Raw genomic sequence first — 17330 nt, 5'->3', positions numbered from 1 at the left:
TGATGTTTTAGGGTTAAAAAGATGAAGAAATATTCACATATAAACAGTAGTTAGAATTGTTGGGACAGGATTTTCAATCCTAACTGGTAATTTTCCATGAAATTTTTGCTTCAAATTTGGAGATCAGTGAACCTAGAGAGGGTATCGTGCAACTGCTTCATCTAGTAAGGGCAATTTAGTCATTTAATCCCATAGGTCAACGGCGCAACCGGAGGTCAAGTATCCAAAATCGGATGGGCGTTGGATGTGTAGATATTTTTTCCCGAGTCGGCCGCTGGGTTTGTGTTCGCGCTCCGCAGAAAAGGAGAGCGCTCCCACTCGCGTCTAGGGTTCGCCGGAAGAAGGGGGGTCCATAAGAGGAAACGAAATTTAAGGTATCGAATTGCTTCCTCTCGAATCTCCTTTTCCATCACCGGTAGACGTTCTCCCCGTCTCCCGTTCTATAAAACGAGGTGCTTTGTATAAATTTCCATTAGGTATTCAGATCCGTCGCTATTTACTCGAGTAGTTCTTCTCGATATTCATGTTTCTTTGGTTCTTTTCTAATGTATCCTGTACTTGTGGATGGGTGATTTTTGCGTTATTTTTGCGTTATTTTTGCGTTATTTTTTCAGATCTAGGGTTCTTCGCGTAAAGGTAGTGTTTTTAGGGTGGTGGGTTAGAGAACTGATTATAAGTGGTTTGGTACAGGAAGAGTCTCATTTTTAAGGGTTTTGATTGGTAGAAAACGGAAAATACTGTATTGATCTTGATTTCTGCTTAGGGCAAAAGACGGGCTGTGCTTCAGTGATTAAATCTCTTTGCTCTAACATTATTAGAGGTGGCTTTTATTTTGAAAATTTTGATGATTGCGTGAGTTAGTTCAGCCTATGCAGATGTTTTCTGTTGAATTTGCCCTTTTGTATTAATTAGATATGGAGAGAGTGGTATGTTGGAGGTATTATTAATTATTCATTACGATTGGATTGGGAGTGGATTATCAATTTAGTGTTTAACGAACAAAGATTTAGTACTTCTTAAAAGATGTTGGCATGCAGTATATGAGCATATCTTTTGACCGTTTGAAGGGTCTTAAGACAAATGATGCTGTACGGCTATTGAGTTCCTCTATGGTATCTTTTGCGCAAGTCTAACCTTCATCCAGATTATTAGTCTAATATCTGAAAGAGCGGCATTGCTGCAGATTAGTGGCTGCAGTAGTTGTTGGAAGTCTGTAGTCACATTTACAGATGGAGTGCCAATATCATCCCTTGTTAAAATGAAAGCGTATGACATACTCTAAGAGGACATAAATATCATGTCGAAATTTCATTCTTTTCATGGCTGTCATGAATTGTTGAAATAGTTTCATTATTCTGAAATTTTTAGTCTGGTGATCTTTTTCGTAAATTTAAGCAAAATGTTTTCTTTACAGTTTTTCATCAATTTTGTAACTAATGAGCTTATTTTTCATATATGCCTTGCCTCTAGAAGCTTTCTAGTATCTTCATTGCGTATTCTTGACAACATTCCATATCATAATTTCTTTCATCCGGCCAATTATTTCTTCCTCCCACTGTTTTTCCTTTTTCATAATATATATTTCCGAACAAATGGCCTGTTTATCACATATTTGTTGTGTTTTTGCTACCTGATTCAATTGTTTTGGCCATCCAAATGTTTTACATCGTTTCTGCAACTTTAGTTGCCTGGAGTGCTGTTAAATGTTAAATGAACTCTTTTATGGAGTAAAAATTTTTTTTGTAATTAAATAATTTGTTCTGACATAGCTATATTTGTTCTTAGAAGTGAAAAGCCAAGTCATTTAGCAGAATGGCTGGACAGAGAAACAACTATGGTAAACGATCCCACTCTCAGATGGATTTGGCTGACAATGAAGGAAGCAAACGAAGAAATCCTGGTGAAAGAGATCCCTATACACCTGGGCCAGAAGATACTGTCTACCGTTACTTGTGTCCTGGAAAGAAGATAGGAAGCATCATCGGGAGGGGTGGGGAGATCGTGAAGCAGTTGAGGTCCGACACTAAGGCCAAGATCAGGATTGGCGAGAGTATTCCTGGCTGTGAGGAGCGAGTTATAACCATTTTTAGCACAAGTGCGGAAACAAATGCCTTTGAAGATACTGGTGATAACATTTGCCCGGCACAAGATGCCCTCTTCAGGGTGCATGAAAGGCTTGTCACAGATGAGGCACCAGGTGATGAAGATACAGATACAGGCAACCCTCAAGTTACTGTCCGGTTGCTCGTGCCATCTGATCAGATTGGATGTATTATTGGTAAAGGGGGACAAATCATACAAGGCATCCGGAGTGACACGGGCGCGCAAATTCGCATTTTGAAAAATGAGCACCTCCCAGCCTGTGCTATCAGTAGTGATGAACTTCTCCAGGTATAATGGAATGATTATTTATGATAGATTTCTTCATATAAATGCAAATTTAGTTGAAAATTGTTACTTTGGATTCCATAAATTGCCTGAGTCTCTTACCAACTGCCAGCAGTTCATATGGCCTATCTTGTGGGGCTTACGCAATTCAGGGGAACATGTTAGGTGCACTCCTGTGCAGGTGCATGCATTTGCTGATGGATGCTGGTCTTGCATTCCGGTTATTTGCAAATTTGCCCTTCTTTAATAACAAGATGCATTAATTCCCATGATTTTTTTTTTAAATTCATCGGCAAGGAGTTCTTAGCTTGCTGATCCTTCTAGATGGCTTCTGGGTTTACTGGAGAGAATGAAAGAATAAAGATAATTTCCTTCTCTTGTTTTCCATCTTTTCATTTTTCTTTGTTTTGTTTGTGATCATGAGTATTAGCAGAGAGAATGGAAGATTCAAAACACTTACAATATCTGCCTTCTGTCTCCTTTCCGCCTCTCCCATTTCATCAGATACAAGTACTTCTAGCCCCATGCATATGCTTTTCTGAGACATTTAGTGGTATTAAATATTTAGTAGTGTAACTAAGATAAGCAATTGGCTGTACCTCTCATGTTTTTGGAAGCTAACGTGCATTTTCCTGTAGAATAATATTGAACAAGATAGATTCTTCCCTCAGTTACATTTTATATGGGATAATATTAATAACTATGTCTGATCAGATTTATATTTTTTTCAGATTACTGGGGATGCCTCAGTTGTAAAGAAGGCTCTTGTTCAAGTTTCCTCTCGTCTCCATGATAACCCATCTCGCTCACAACACGTGCTTGCTTCCAACATGTCCCAGACTTATCCTCCTGGGGGTCAATTTGGGGTTCCAAGTGCTGGTGCTCCGGTCATGGGTATGGGTCCACTGATGGGTCCATATGGTGGTTATAAAGGTGAGACAGTAGGGGATTGGCCAGCTTTTTACCCTCCAAGAGATGAAAATTCAGCAAAGGAATTCAGCTTACGCATCATATGCCCTTCTGCCAACATAGGAGGAGTAATCGGCAAGGGTGGTGTTATTATTAAACAGATCAGGCAGGAATCTGGAGCATTTATCAAGGTAGATAGTTCCGCCAATGAAGATGACTGTATAATTACTATTTCAGCGAAAGAGGTGGGTGTGATTTTTATCTTACGTGGATATTGAGTTTTTCCCCCTATTTTTCTTTCCTTTTCTTTTCTTTCTTTTTTTTTTTTGATGCTTATGTAGGGCTATGCACATGTTGCATGTACATCAGTTAGTGCCTGCATGGACATGCATGCTTCGGTTTGTGGGCGGTCGGCATGCAGGCATGCATGTGCTGTGCACGCCTTTGGAATCTCCATTCATTTGAATATTGTTTATTGTTTCAGTTCTTTGAGGATCCAATCTCTCCGACAATAGAGGCAGCAATACGCTTGCAGCCCAGATGTAGTGAGAAAACTGAGAGAGAATCTGGTGAAACTTCATACACCACTCGTTTACTTGTACCGACATCACGCATTGGTTGTCTAATTGGTAAAGGTGGGACCATCATCTCTGAGATGAGAAGAAGCACTCGGGCAAATATTCGGATACTTTCAAAGGAAAACCTTCCCAAAGTTGCTTCTGAAGATGATGAGATGGTTCAGGTAATAGTCATTATCTTTTAGTTGTGTTATATAAGGTATGTATTTGCTATGCCAGTGTGCTGCTTAAGGTTTTACTAGTAGCACTATGCATTTGTTTGTGTTGATTTTCTCCAGATTAGTGGAGATCTTGATGTTGCCAGAAATGCTCTTGTGCAAGTAACAACACGGCTGAAAGCTAATTTTTTTGAAAGAGAGAGTGCATTATCTGCATTCCCACCCTCTGTACCTTACCATCCATCGCCAAATGATGCTTCTGATGGTCCAAAATATGGGGCCAGGGATAGTAAAGCACATGGCCGTGGGTATTCTTACTCTGGTGGATATGGCGTTTCAGGTGATTTGCCGCCTTCTGAAAGCTATGGAAACTATGGTGGTTCCCAGGTAACATTTTCCTTATTCAAATTCTAAAATAACTGTATGAACATTCTTGCTGGTCCCCCCTCCTCTCTCTCCTCTGCTCACTCGCTCACCCTCCTTCCCTCCTTCCCCCTTTCTCTCTCCTCTCTGTTTCTTATTATATTGATCAATTGGTAATAACTTATTGACCAATTGTTGTGTAACTACATTAATATATGTTCTACACTTTATAGGGTGTTAGCAGCAGTTACGGAATGTATGGTGGGTACTTTGCTCGTTCTGGCAGTGGTGGGTAAGGACCTCTTATCCTCTTGACAGTATTTTAATATTTTTCTTCAAGGACTTTACAATGCTGCAAAAAGACAAGAAGAAACATCACCGACGGCACTGCACTATATGCATCTCTCTCCCCTCCCCCCCCTCCCCCCCCCTCCCCCCCCTCCCCCCCCCTCCTTGAATATTGTGATTTCTTGATATGTGAGCCCCATGCCTCTCACAAATAGCAAGGTGTGGATGTTTGAGGAGCACCCACCAATGTGTATTTTCATGGTTTGGACTTGTTGCCACACTATTGTAATGCGGCTCCAATGTCCAAGCAAATTCAATGGCTGAGATATCTAGTGTTGAAGATATCTCCTATACAGAGATGTTTCAATCTATCATACTGATGCAATAGACTATCTTCGTACATACATACATACATTCAATGTGTTGATGAATTTAACATTCACTATTTCTTATGTGTTGGTTAGCTCCACTTTTTCTTCAATCAAAAAAAGTTTGTCTGCCTATGATATCCCTAATTTACAGTCTCTTTCACCAGGTTATCTGGTCCGAACCCTATTTCCCATGTCAAACATCATGGCTATTAGTGTCCCCCATGATTAGGGATGACAGGTAGACTACTTCCTTTACCTTCTTTATCTTGTGGAATACATGGAAATGACTTCAGATATGCTTATAAGTCACTTGTTCTTTTCCTATCGCTTTGCTGTAAATACCCGATCAGCCCACCTATATTAGATTTCTCATGCACCTGTTTTATTAACCTTTGTTCCCTTGCCCTCCTATTAAAACAGCTGAGGCCTATGAAGTCTGGAGCCAGTCTATGCGAAGCCTCAAGTCTAAACCAGAAGACCAGCCGAACAGAGTCCGAGATACTTTATGGCCCACCTTGGAAGCTTTACTTAGGACCAATACAGGATGCTATTTACCATCTAATTTCCTTAATGCCTTTAGCACTGCACCAAATTATGTCTGCATTACCATGGGCCTATGTTTGATGCCCAACCTTATGTTTGGAAGCAATTGTATAAAATCTAGAATTTTAAGACTGGATGTACTTAAACCTTTGATTTCTTTCTCCACAAATGGTCAGTGCTTGGTAGTTTGCCTTGAGAAGTGGAACTCATTCTTAAAAACTTTAGGCGAACGTTAGTCACCCTTTGTTCTGAAGAGTAATGTTTTGAACATTTTATTTGATTGTTGGTGTTAAGATGATGTTTTATGCCTTATTTCTGTGTCAGTTGTGACTGCAGCCTTTTGATATTTGCCAGCCTGAATTATTTCCTTTCTTTTTGTTTGAGTCTTTTTCCTGTCAAATACTCTTGGATGTTGGGTCTGCATGTACAAGCCTGTTAGCAACTTTCTCTGCTTTCCCTCTTTGCACCTTCGTCAAATTGGAACTGCTCATGAAACCAGTCAAGGCTTCAAAAATTCCCTTAGCAAGGAATGGAATTGACTAGTCGGCATTTTAAATTTAGTGCTGAAAATCAGTGTAGAAGTAAGTTTGTTGGCTCATTTTGTGTGTGGTCGAGTACGAATTCTTTTCAGTGGAATATGATTCATGCAATTAGTGTATGCAAAACAAGTCATATTGAAGGTAGGGGATATAAATCAATTCAGTTCATGGGCAATCTTGCAGCTTTTTTGTCAGTTGCACAGTTTACTGGATTTACTGAGATGTGATATTGCTAAGTTTGCTAAGCTCTTTAGTGATAATCTTATAAAGCTTCACTTCTGAAGTTAAATTGCCATACTTTCAGTTTTGCAGGTACTGGGAAGAATGTGTTAGACAGCTGGTAAGCATTCCACTAAATAGTCCATAAACACTTAAAGATAACATGCTCCCATGACACGGTCCTGGGTAATCTAAAGTCCAAAGTCATGACTCTGTTTGCTAACTGGTTGGAGCCTAATATGTTTCTCTTTGATGCATGGCCATGCCAATATAGTGCATGTGCTATCAGCTGACTCAAAGAGGGATGGTGTTGGTCATATTTTGGCAGATCAGAGTTTTCAAGTCCTAGCATTGGAACATTGTGATCCCAACTTAAATTTTTATACTTGACACTTGCAATTGAGTGCTTAAGTGGATCTGCCTCGGAACCCAGGACAGTGAAATGAGATCTACTTTTTTTGACATTATTCATTATATTCTTACTGACTCAATATGTTAAAACTGAAAAAATAGTTATAGATGAAGAAAACCAATAGAAAATCAATTTAATTTTGTTTAATTCAAAGGTCAGTAACTGAGCACCCATAATGTACCACTGAATAATGTTAGATATTCGGATAATAATCTTTCACATTAAAAATTTTCTGCTTTTTCAATTGTAAGTAGCGTCTTTTTTACTGTCTAGTTAACTAAGTGAATAGTGTAGACTTAGTTATTGCAATTAAAGACTGGTTCAAGGCTTCCTTTAAATTCTCGTTTCTGTTCTGAAAGTTTGTTAAAGTAAGACGTTAATAAATCAAATATATTTTAAAGTTGTTTAAAGCTGAGTACTGGCATGTTCAAAAGGTGGGGTGGTCTCATTATCAGATCACCATGGCTTTGTCTATGCGTCCATTCATATTGTAGCTGTTCTTCTCTCTTTATTTTCTTCCAGTATTTGCTCTTGCTCATTTTTTTTCCGCTGCAAAACCTACCTAATAGTCTTCTCTTATTTGAAATTTGCGCTTAGTGCATACTGCATAAACGTGGAATGTGGTACTTACCAAATAAATTTTAGAATAGCTTAGGTTGATAGAGTATCCTAATTTGCTAATGCTCTAACTCTTCAAGTCGATGGAAAGAGTATTGAACAGATTATAATATGAAAAAGTTCCAGCAATGGGTCCTAAAACTAGTGCCCATTCGTATACTTAAAGTCAGATATAGAAACTAAAACGTTACGTGTCGTTTGAATCCTTGAGCAGATGGACCTAGTATGCTTGAATGTTTGCAGTACATCCCTTTTCTTTATAAACAATTGATGCTAGCTTCATTCTTGGAGCACTTTAGTCCTTGATCATTTTGATCCAATGCTCATTTCCAATTGCAATTAACTTATGATGGAAGGGCATCCTCTTGTTTTGTGCCACTTCTTTGCTAATATTGTTTGAGTTCATCAAATTTTGTCACTGCATTTATAGTCTAAGAAATTTTGCATGTTAAGCACAGCTGTCTGACGACTTTTAGTCAGCTATTTTTTGAAGTGCATTTAGATGAACTATTGCATGCTATGACCACCTGCATGTGTCCTAGTGTTACTCAGATGTTTTCTGCATGTGGTTTTAACTCATGAGAATTTCTTTGCCTTCTCACATCGATGATCAACTGCTCTTTGTTGAAGATCAGTTTTATCATTGTATTATTATAGATCATTAAGAACATGAACATGCCATTTTTAATGCATATATGAAGCATGTTATGATAACTGATTTTTTTTGTTTTATTTACATACCCAATTTAATTTTCCTTTAGCCACCGACTCCCATTGTTTGTCTTTGTCCAATTCTACATGGTAGTCTATGGAGATTTGCTGCTACACTCAGTCATGACTTTCGAAGCATTTGCATTTGAGAGCATGCAAATCCTGGTTTTCTGCACATAGGCTTGGGAGTGTGCTTCTACAAGGTACAGTTTTTTGGATAAATGTGTGGCATGCCAATATCTCCCTAAAATGGGCTAAAAGTCAAATCACCAGTGAAATTATTCGCTGAAGTTATCAGGTTATATTATTGTTTGGCCATTTATTTAGCTTAAGTCACTCTTCTGTTTGGTGCCAGAACTGAATTGTTTCACCAGGAAATTTCTGCGTTGTGACTTTAAGCCACCAAATGGTGACAGCTAATGTCAATGCTCGAAAACTAGTTTAACTTTAGTGGTTCTATCCTGTAACCAGTTTGCTTCTTGAATGGTAAGATTCAAGATATACATGAATTCAGGTTTAAGTTGTTCTTCTTGGTTGTATATGCTGCTAAGCTGTATGGACATTCTCTTATTCAAACCAAATGTCTCATTTACTTGTTGCTTGGATACCTTCTCATTTACTTGGTTCTGGGATTGTTAACACATTGATTAGGCTTAATCTCTGGAACAATCATTGCTAAATTCCATTTGTTTTGATGCCTCTATGCAGATGACTTCGTTATTGTTATAGTTGGTAGATACAGTCAACATGGTTGTCTTATTGTTACCAGACTGGATTTTAAATCTGGCCTTTTGACCATCAGGCGATGTGAACCACGTAGATCTTTTCCATGGAACTCTAGCTCTGTAGTTATGTTGTTAAAGTGTAGGTGTAGTCTTCCTTGGAACCTACATCCAGAATTGGTTTCTGAGGCAGCAGGCTTGCTCAATGAAGCTGTCTCTGGATACAAATTTGGGTTCGGAAACAATTTAGACTGAGGTATGGTATTGTAAGTATCTGTCAAAAGATTCCAAGGATTTGGATAATTATAAGTTAGAACTAAATTAATAAAACAGGAAATAAGGTTTTGTATTTATGTGCAAGCAGGTACGAGAGGTAAGAACAATAAGCATAGCAAAAGCGATGGTAACGGCAAGACATTATTGTTGCTTCCTGTCAATTTGGTAGCTTAGTCATTCATGAGTAAGTCAGGATGAAATCATGAGATTTGTTAATAAGTTGGGAACAATTGAGATATTAATTGATTTGTTTTCCAGGATTCAGGTGGAGGATCGTTAATAGCTCGAAGTTTTTAAGAAGATCCGGGACAAAATGCTATGCAAAACCAATTACTAATGTGTCCTATTTTAAGAACTTATATTGTTGCGTTTGGGCGCTTCTTGGAAAAATAAAAGAAATTAGGGAACTCTAGTCCGTGCGAGCCCTTAAAAATTCTGAGATTCTTGGGACGGTAAAACGTGTTTGATGGTTGTTATTATCATTGGTGCGGTGAAAAGAGGGGGTTTGGATTTTCTGTGGTGTGTTTTGCCCTAGAAAGGGCTGTGCTTCAGGATGGTTGCTGTATCATCCATCTCATGGAATTCGGCATAACTATATGTGCGGCGTTTGTGATGCAAAATATGCACGGCCGAGGAATTTGATTAGAAAACAAGAAGGTGATTGGTTGGAAGAATGGGAAGAAATGAATAAAGATAGATAATTTGCAAAATTAGCTTCCTCAATTGGCTAAGAATCAAATATAGCTTCCCTCAATTGTGAATGATAGCCACTTCAACATTCTTTTTGTTTAATATAATAATTATTAATTATTAATTATGTAATTGATGAAATTATACTCATTTATTTGGAATATTTTTTGGACAATCTAGTTTGAGAGAGATGGTGTGGTGACTTCCGACCATACCACAGTAAATGGGGCCTGTAATATTAGTTTATATTTTTGGGTACACAATGTTGGGAGATTACCCAAGTCACGACACCTCAGAGGCGCTCGACCGAAGAGCGCCGACCAGAGAGGCGCTCGACCGAAGAGCACCGACCAGAGAGGCGCTCGATTAGAAAGCGTCGACCAAGAGCAATTCCGCCACAGGACATTCCGCTAGGTGACCTGCTCGGCTCGGCACCTCCGCTAGGCCCATGCCTTAGCCGAATATCCAATCACTGCCTAATCCTCCAACAGGTCTGACAACCAAGTACGTAACTCCACTACAATCTGCCACCGTCCCTAAGTCATCAAGGCACGGGATCTCCACAGGAACTCGGCATGACCTGTCATTAATGCATAAGACCCCCTCGGGCCTCCGATGCACTCAGTCATTAAATGAACACAGCTCAAGACGATCTCCGGATCACTGAACCATCACAGCGTATGGCTCACCCTGACCACCGGTTCACTCAGCAATTAATGCACTTACCATCTACGAACCCCCGGGCCTACCATAACCGGCGGTTCAACACACCCCAATGGGCCTAACCGACCGTGACAGCTCCTTGACTCCGGTCTGATTCGGCCTTATTCTCCACAACGTCATTAATGAGCGTGATCGCGTCCAATTATTGCAAAAGGAGACAAACTCCCCTGTCACCTCCCAGGTAACGCTATATCCCTTTATAAAAAGGGAGAGCAGGCTCTCCTCCACTACTTCCCCCACAGATTAGCCCCTCTGACTTAAGCTTCGGAGGGCCGGCGCCGGAGAATCCGGCCACCGGCTTTTTTGCAGGACTACCCAGGAGGACACCGCCAGTCGGCGCACCGCCGCCCACCATCCCGGCAGCGGAGCTCCTCCCCCTCCTTGGTCCGCGGCAGCCCTCGGGTCCAATTTCCAGCAACAGTTGGCGCTAGAGGAAGGGCCCGAGTTGCTGCCATGAAACTAAGAAGTAAAGGGGCTTCCAATGCCTCTCGATGTCCTCCACCTAGTCCCGGACACTCTGTCCAGAACTCACCACCTCCGGCCGAGTCAACTCCTCAAGTTCGGCCGGAGCAGTTTGACGCCCTGATACGGCAGGTGCAGGCCTTGGCTACTGCTGTCCAAAGCTTGCAACCCAGGGGTGTCCTGACGGTACCGCCCCCAGTTCAACCGGAGCCCCCTACAAGCGGGCTCCCCCTTCAAGGTCAGGACTCTCAAGTCCAGGCCTCCCTCTGGAGAGAACACCCAACTAGAGGCCCTGGTGGCTGGCCACAACCCTCGGAGGTCGAGTCAGTCCCAGGGCAACTCGCACCGGAACGGACCGTTGCAGCGATCCCCCAGAACCATGAGCTCGACAAGAAGGTCGAGGAGCTGGAGCGCCAAATCCAGGCGTTCCACGGGAGGAAATCAGGACGTGATGGTGACTTCGAGTTCACTACGAAGTCCCCTTTCTCCCCGGAGATTGAAGATGAGCCGGTCCCGTCGCGGTTCAAGATGCCCCAGGTGGAGCCTTACAACGGCAGGGCTGACCCCCTAGACCACTTGGAAAATTATCGGATCTTAATGGCCCTACAGGGGGCCTCGGAGGCCATGATGTGCAAAGCTTTCCCAGCGATACTCCGAGGACCGGCCCGGCTTTGGTTTACCGGGCTAAAGCCGAGCACAGTCTCCTCTTTCGAGCAACTTGGCCGGCAGTTCGCCAGCAATTTTGCCGCCAGCCAGCCCCAGCGGCGGACATCAGACTCCCTCCTTGATATCAAACAAAAGGAGGGAGAATCCTTCAGGGAGTACTTGGATCGGTTTACCGCCGCAACATGGGAAGTCCGGGAGCTTGACCAGTCGATCGCCATGTCAGCACTGAAGACTGGAGCCCGGTCTTACAGGTTCCTCTTTTCTATTGAGAAGAACTTCCCTGCGGACCTCACCGAAATGCTTGTTCGGGCACGGAAGTACGCCAAGGCTGAAGAAGCCGTGGCTACCAGGCGGAGCGGGGCCGAACAGACATCCAAGAGACAGAAAAGGCGTCGCGAGGAGCACGGCCAGCCTAGAAGCCCGTCCCCGCGCCGAGCCAAAAATCTGCCCCGCTTGAAGAGTCCACCCCGACTACGGGGACCGCCTCAGCAGAGGCTATCACTCCGCCCGAGGTTTCCACCACGGGCCCATGCACCTGAGGGGAGGTACGAGAGCTATACTCCCCTCACCGCTCCTCGAGCCGAAATCCTCATGGAGATTGAGGGTCAAGATTGCATCCGACTCCCACCTCCTAAACGAGATTTCAGAGCTCGGCGCGACCCTCGGAAATATTGCCGTTTTCATCGAGATCACGGTCATGATACCGAGGACTGCTACCAGCTCCGTAACGAGATTGAAGCACTCATTCGCCGAGGGATGCTCGATCGATTTGTACGGGGCCGGCGTGAAGAAAAGAAAAGAGCCGAAGAAGCCGCCCAGCCTGACAGTTCAAATGCCAACAGGCCCATCGCCGGCATCATCAACACCATCCGAGGCGGGGCCCCTGTTGGAGAAGCTTCAGGGGAAGGAACCTCCTCGAAACGCCTACGCTCCTCGGAAGCCATCTCTTTCTCGGATGACGATCTGAAGGGAGTCGAAACTCGCCACGACGATGCCGTTGTCATCTCCATGATTATAAATAGATTTGATGTAAAACGCATCTTAGTTGATAATGGAAGCTCGGCGAATGTTTTGTATTTTGATGCCTACTGTAGAATGGGGATGACAACAGAGCAACTACAGAGGATGAATGCTCCGTTAGTCGGATTTACTAGGGATTCAGTCCCAGTGGAGGGCGAGGTCGACCTTCTGGTCTCGGCCGGGCTCGCCCCCCGTGAAAGTACCGTGAGGATGAGCTTCCTTGTGATACGCCTGCCTTCGGCCTACAATGCCATCCTCGGACGACCAGGTCTTAATGCCCTCCGAGTAGCGGTTTCGACTCGCCACTTGCTCGTGCGATTCCCCACTAGCCAAGGAGTTGGCGAAGTTCGTGGGGACCAGATAGTAGCCAGACGATGCTACATGACAACTCATGAGGCGAGGCGACCAGCTGAGACACCTTTCCCAGCAACCGGCCAGCCTTCAGTCAAAGCTCCGGAGGCACGAGTCAGCCCTCAAAAGGAGCGGGTAGAACCTGGTGAGCTACTGATCCAAGTTCCCTTGCACGAAAACTTTTCCGAGCTAACCGTGCAGGTCGGCTCTGGCCTTAACGAGTGCGAAAGAGAACGCCTCGTCAATTTTCTACGAGACAACATGGATGTCTTCGCATGGTTGCCTGCGGACATGCCAGGGATAGATCCAGAGATCATGGTCCACCGGCTCCAAGTAAAGCCAACCTGCAAGCCCGTGCGACAAAAGAAGCGAGGCGCCGCCCCTGAACGACAACGAGCGGCGGCCGAGGAGGTTGACAAACTCCTTGAGGCTGGATTCATCCGAGAGATATCCTACCCGGAGTGGCTCGCCAACGTGGTTCTTGTCAAAAAAGCCAACGGAAAGTGGCGTATGTGCGTGGACTACACTGACTTGAATAAAGCCTGTCCAAAGGACAGCTTCTCCCTTCCCAGCATCGACCAGCTCGTAGACTCTACCTCGGGGCACGAGCTGCTGGCGTTCATGGACGCCTTTTTCGGATACAACCAGATCCGCATGGCGCCAGAAGATGAAGAAAAGACGGCCTTCATCACCAACGGGGGCACCTACTGCTACAAAGTAATGCCATTCGGCTTGAAGAATGCCGGGGCAACTTATCAGAGGCTGGTCAACCGGATCTTTAAAGATCAAATAGGCCGAAACATGGAGGTATATGTTGATGACATGCTGGTGAAGAGCAAGGTGGCGCAAGACCATGTGGCCGATCTTGATGAAGCATTCTCCACACTCCGAAGGTACCAAATGAAGCTTAACCCAGCTAAATGCGCTTTCGGAGTCACCTCGGGCAAATTCCTCGGCTTCATTATCACACAACGAGGAATTGAGGCTAACCCTGAAAAGATCCGAGCACTCCAGAAAATGACGCCTCCGAAGACAGTCAAGAAGGTACAACGGCTTACAGGCCGAGTTGCAGCCCTCGGGAGATTCATCTCTCGCTCGGCCGAGCGCTGCCTTCCATTCTTTACGGCTCTAAAGAAGCCAAAGAATTTCTTGTGGTCAGACGAATGCCAGCAGTCTTTTGAAGAGCTCAAGCACCTCCTGGCCTCCCTTCCCCTACTCACAAAGCCTCAACAGGGTGAACTCCTCTATTTGTATCTAGCTGTTTTCCCTGTAGCAGTAAGCTCGGTCCTGGTTCGAGAGGAGGGCAAGCTCCAAAAACCGGTGTATTACACCAGCCGGGTCTTGAGGAATGCTGAGACCCGATACTCTAAGCTGGAGAAGACTGTCTATGCCTTGGTCATCTCAGCACGAAGACTCCGGCCTTACTTCCAGGCCCACACAACGGCCGTGCTGACCGACCAGCCAGTAAAGCAGATCTTGCAGAGATCAGACCGCGCTGGCCGGATTACTAAATGGGCCATCGAGCTTGGGGAATTTGATCTCGAGTACCGACCCAGACCGGCGATCAAAGCGCAAGCACTCGCCGACTTCATAGTCGAATGTACCATACCAGACGAAGTCGAGCTTAAACCCGAGCTTACACCAACAAAGCAGACCCCTAGTCCGGCATGGGCCTTACATGTCGATGGCTCTTCAAACTCGGGGGGTAGCGGAGCGGGTCTCATCCTCACCAGCCCGGAGGGGGTGGTCGCTGAACAGGCCCTACGCCTCGAGTTTCCTGCTTCCAACAACATGGCGGAATATGAAGCGCTAGTCGCCGGGCTCAAGCTAGCCAAAGAGCTAGAAGTAAAAGACTTGGAGGCCTTCAGTGATTCTCAGCTCGTCGTCAACCAAATCCTGGGTGACTTCGAAGCCAGAGACCCTACAATGCAAAAGTATCTTCAGAAGGTACGGGATCTCACCTCGTCCTTGAATTCTTTTCACATCCAACATGTTGCCAGGTCGGAGAATCTCAGGGCCGATCGGCTGTCAAAACTGGCGTCCTCTCGCATGAGCGAGTTCCCTAAAACAACGGCACTGGAGTACCTCCAAAAACCTAGTACGGAGGAGCCCGAGCAGACCCTCTGCGTTGAGTCCGAGCCAAGTTGGATGGACGAGCTCATTAGCTACCTGCAAGATGAAGTCCTCCCCGACGATGAACGGGAAGCTCGCCGAGTGAAGCGATCCGCCACCCGGTACATATTGTACGAGGGAAAGCTTTATCGGAGATCTTTCACCTCTCCCCTCCTCAGATGTATCCGCCCAACAGAGGCTGACTATGCAATGAGCGAAGTCCATGAAGGGATTTGCGGAAGTCACCAAGGGGGACGAGCATTGGCCCATAAAATTTTGCGTCGAGGATATTATTGGCCGACACTCCAGAAGGATACAATGGACTTCGTCCGGAGATGCGACCGATACCAGAGAAACGCCAATATCCAACGCCGACCCTCGGCTTCCTTAACCTCTATCAGCTCCCCTTGGCCTTTTGCCCAGTGGGAAATTGACATTCTAGGGCCATTCCCTCTGGCTACCGGGCAAAGAAAATTCCTGGTCGTCTCCATCGACTATTTTACAAAATGGGTGGAGGCCGAGCCACTTGCCCGGATCACCGAGCAGAAGATGCGGGATTTTGTCTGGAAGTCAATAATCTGCAGATTTGGACTCCCCCGCATCCTCATATCCGACAACGGCCGCCAGTTCGACAACCTCCGTTTCAGAGAATTCTGCTCCGAGCTTGGCATCGACCACCGCTTCACCTCGGTCGCGCATCCCCAGACGAATGGAGAAACCGAGGTAACAAATCGTACTATTTTGCAGGGGCTCAAAGCCAGGCTCGACAAATCCAAAGGACAATGGGTCGAAGACCTATACAATGTCCTGTGGGCTTACCGGACTACATTCCGTGTCCCCACCGGCGAAACTCCCTTCAATCTGACATACGGAACGGAAGCTGTCATCCCGTTGGAGATCGGACTCCCATCTCCGAGGGTAGAGCATCATGACGCCAGCTCCAACTCCTCGCAGCTAAGGAACAATCTCGACCTGATCGAAGAAACAAGGGAAGCCGCCCGTGTTCGCATGGCAAGGTACCAGCAAAAGACCGCCCAGTACTACAACGCCAGGGCTAAAATCAAGTCCTTCAAAGCAGGAGACCTTGTCCTCAGAAGAGTCGAGGCCTCCCGACCAACCGAGCAAGGGAAACTGGCTCCAAACTAGGAAGGACCTTACCGAGTCACATGCATCCGTCGGCCCGGAACTTATAAGCTAGAGTCTCTAGATGGGACTCCCATCCCACGAAGCTGGAGTTCTGAAAATCTCCGCGTATACTACCAATAGAATCCCAAGGGATCTCCCACTGTAACCATAAATTTTATTTGTAAACGGCTTGTGCTTGTTCAAACTCACCGATTCTCCTGTGTTGTCTCATGGTGCCAGGCTCGTTCTCCATCAACCAACGAGCTCGGCTCGTTCTCCTACCTTGACCATGGTCGGGATGCCCCCATACAGCGGGATGCGTCCACCACCGACCAACGAGCTCGGCTCGTTCTCCTACCCCGACCATGGTCAGGATGCCCCCATACAACGGGACGTATTCAACGAGCTCGGCTCGTTCTCCTACCCCGACCACGGTCGGGATGCCCCGATATTTCGGGATGATGTCCGTGAGATCGTGACGTGTTCTCCATCGGCTCGTTCTCCTACCTTGACCATGGTCGGGATGCCCCCATACAGCGGGATGCGTCCACCACCGACCAATGAGCTCGGCTCGTTCTCCTACCCCGACCATGGTCAGGATGCCCCCATACAACGGGACGTATTCAACGAGCTCGGCTCGTTCTCCTACCCCGACCACGGTCGCGATGCCCCGATATTTCGGGATGATGTCCGTGAGATCGTGACGTGTTCTCCACCGACCAACGAGCTCGGCTCGTTCTCCATCGGCCAACGAGCTCGGCTCGTTCTCCATCGGCCAACGAGCTCGGCTCGTTCTCCATCGATCACGGAACCTGATTCAGCTTCCTGTTCGTGATCAGCAAAAAGCCTGTGACTGAATCGGATTTTTCTATCTTATCGGCGTCCCCAAAAAACGGACCCCGAGCAGAGGAGCGTCTTCAAGTAGCCAGGTGAAGTTCATAGCCTCGGCACAAGAGCGCTCACGGTACCAGGTGAAGTTCATAGCCTCGGAAAGGAGAAAACTATACAAAGGGCTCGGGCCCGGCGACTTCAGCAGCGGTTGGCTCCTCTGCGGTCGAGGCCTCCACGGTAGCCTCGGGAACTGCT

General features: G+C 45.6%; 1 protein-coding gene across 9 annotated transcripts; it reads left to right on the top strand.

Annotated features, from left to right (window-relative positions):
* The first annotated feature begins 272 nt into the window (after positions 1-272).
* On the top strand, positions 273-9608 carry LOC103718816 (RNA-binding KH domain-containing protein). Of its 9 annotated transcripts, none has more exons than XR_015987047.2 (9): positions 273-374; positions 1789-2391; positions 3120-3542; positions 3782-4039; positions 4154-4420; positions 4630-4688; positions 8806-9075; positions 9184-9279; positions 9354-9608. XR_015987047.2 is itself a non-coding variant. In XM_088721744.2 (8 exons), coding segments are annotated over exons 2-8 (1623 nt in total). In that variant the 5' UTR covers positions 273-374; positions 1789-1812; the 3' UTR covers positions 8807-8821. The 9 variants fall into 9 exon arrangements, 7 of the variants coding, with proteins under 7 accessions (XP_088577870.1, XP_026664980.1, XP_026664979.1 ...); XR_015987046.2 differs by lacking the exons at positions 8806-9075; positions 9184-9279; positions 9354-9608 and adding exons at positions 6442-6477; positions 8192-8300; positions 8453-8702; XM_088721744.2 differs by lacking the exons at positions 9184-9279; positions 9354-9608 and adding an exon at positions 6442-6477 and having other exon boundaries at positions 8806-8821.
* Positions 9609-17330: the final 7722 nt, after the last annotated feature.

The sequence above is a fragment of the Phoenix dactylifera genome, chromosome 5 (genome assembly GCF_051530095.1).
Source record: "Phoenix dactylifera cultivar Ajwa chromosome 5, Ajwa_hap1_PhDact_Kaust_v1.1, whole genome shotgun sequence".
NCBI classification, from domain to species: Eukaryota; Viridiplantae; Streptophyta; class Magnoliopsida; order Arecales; family Arecaceae; genus Phoenix; species Phoenix dactylifera.
This window is presented reverse-complemented; position numbering and strand designations above follow the sequence as displayed.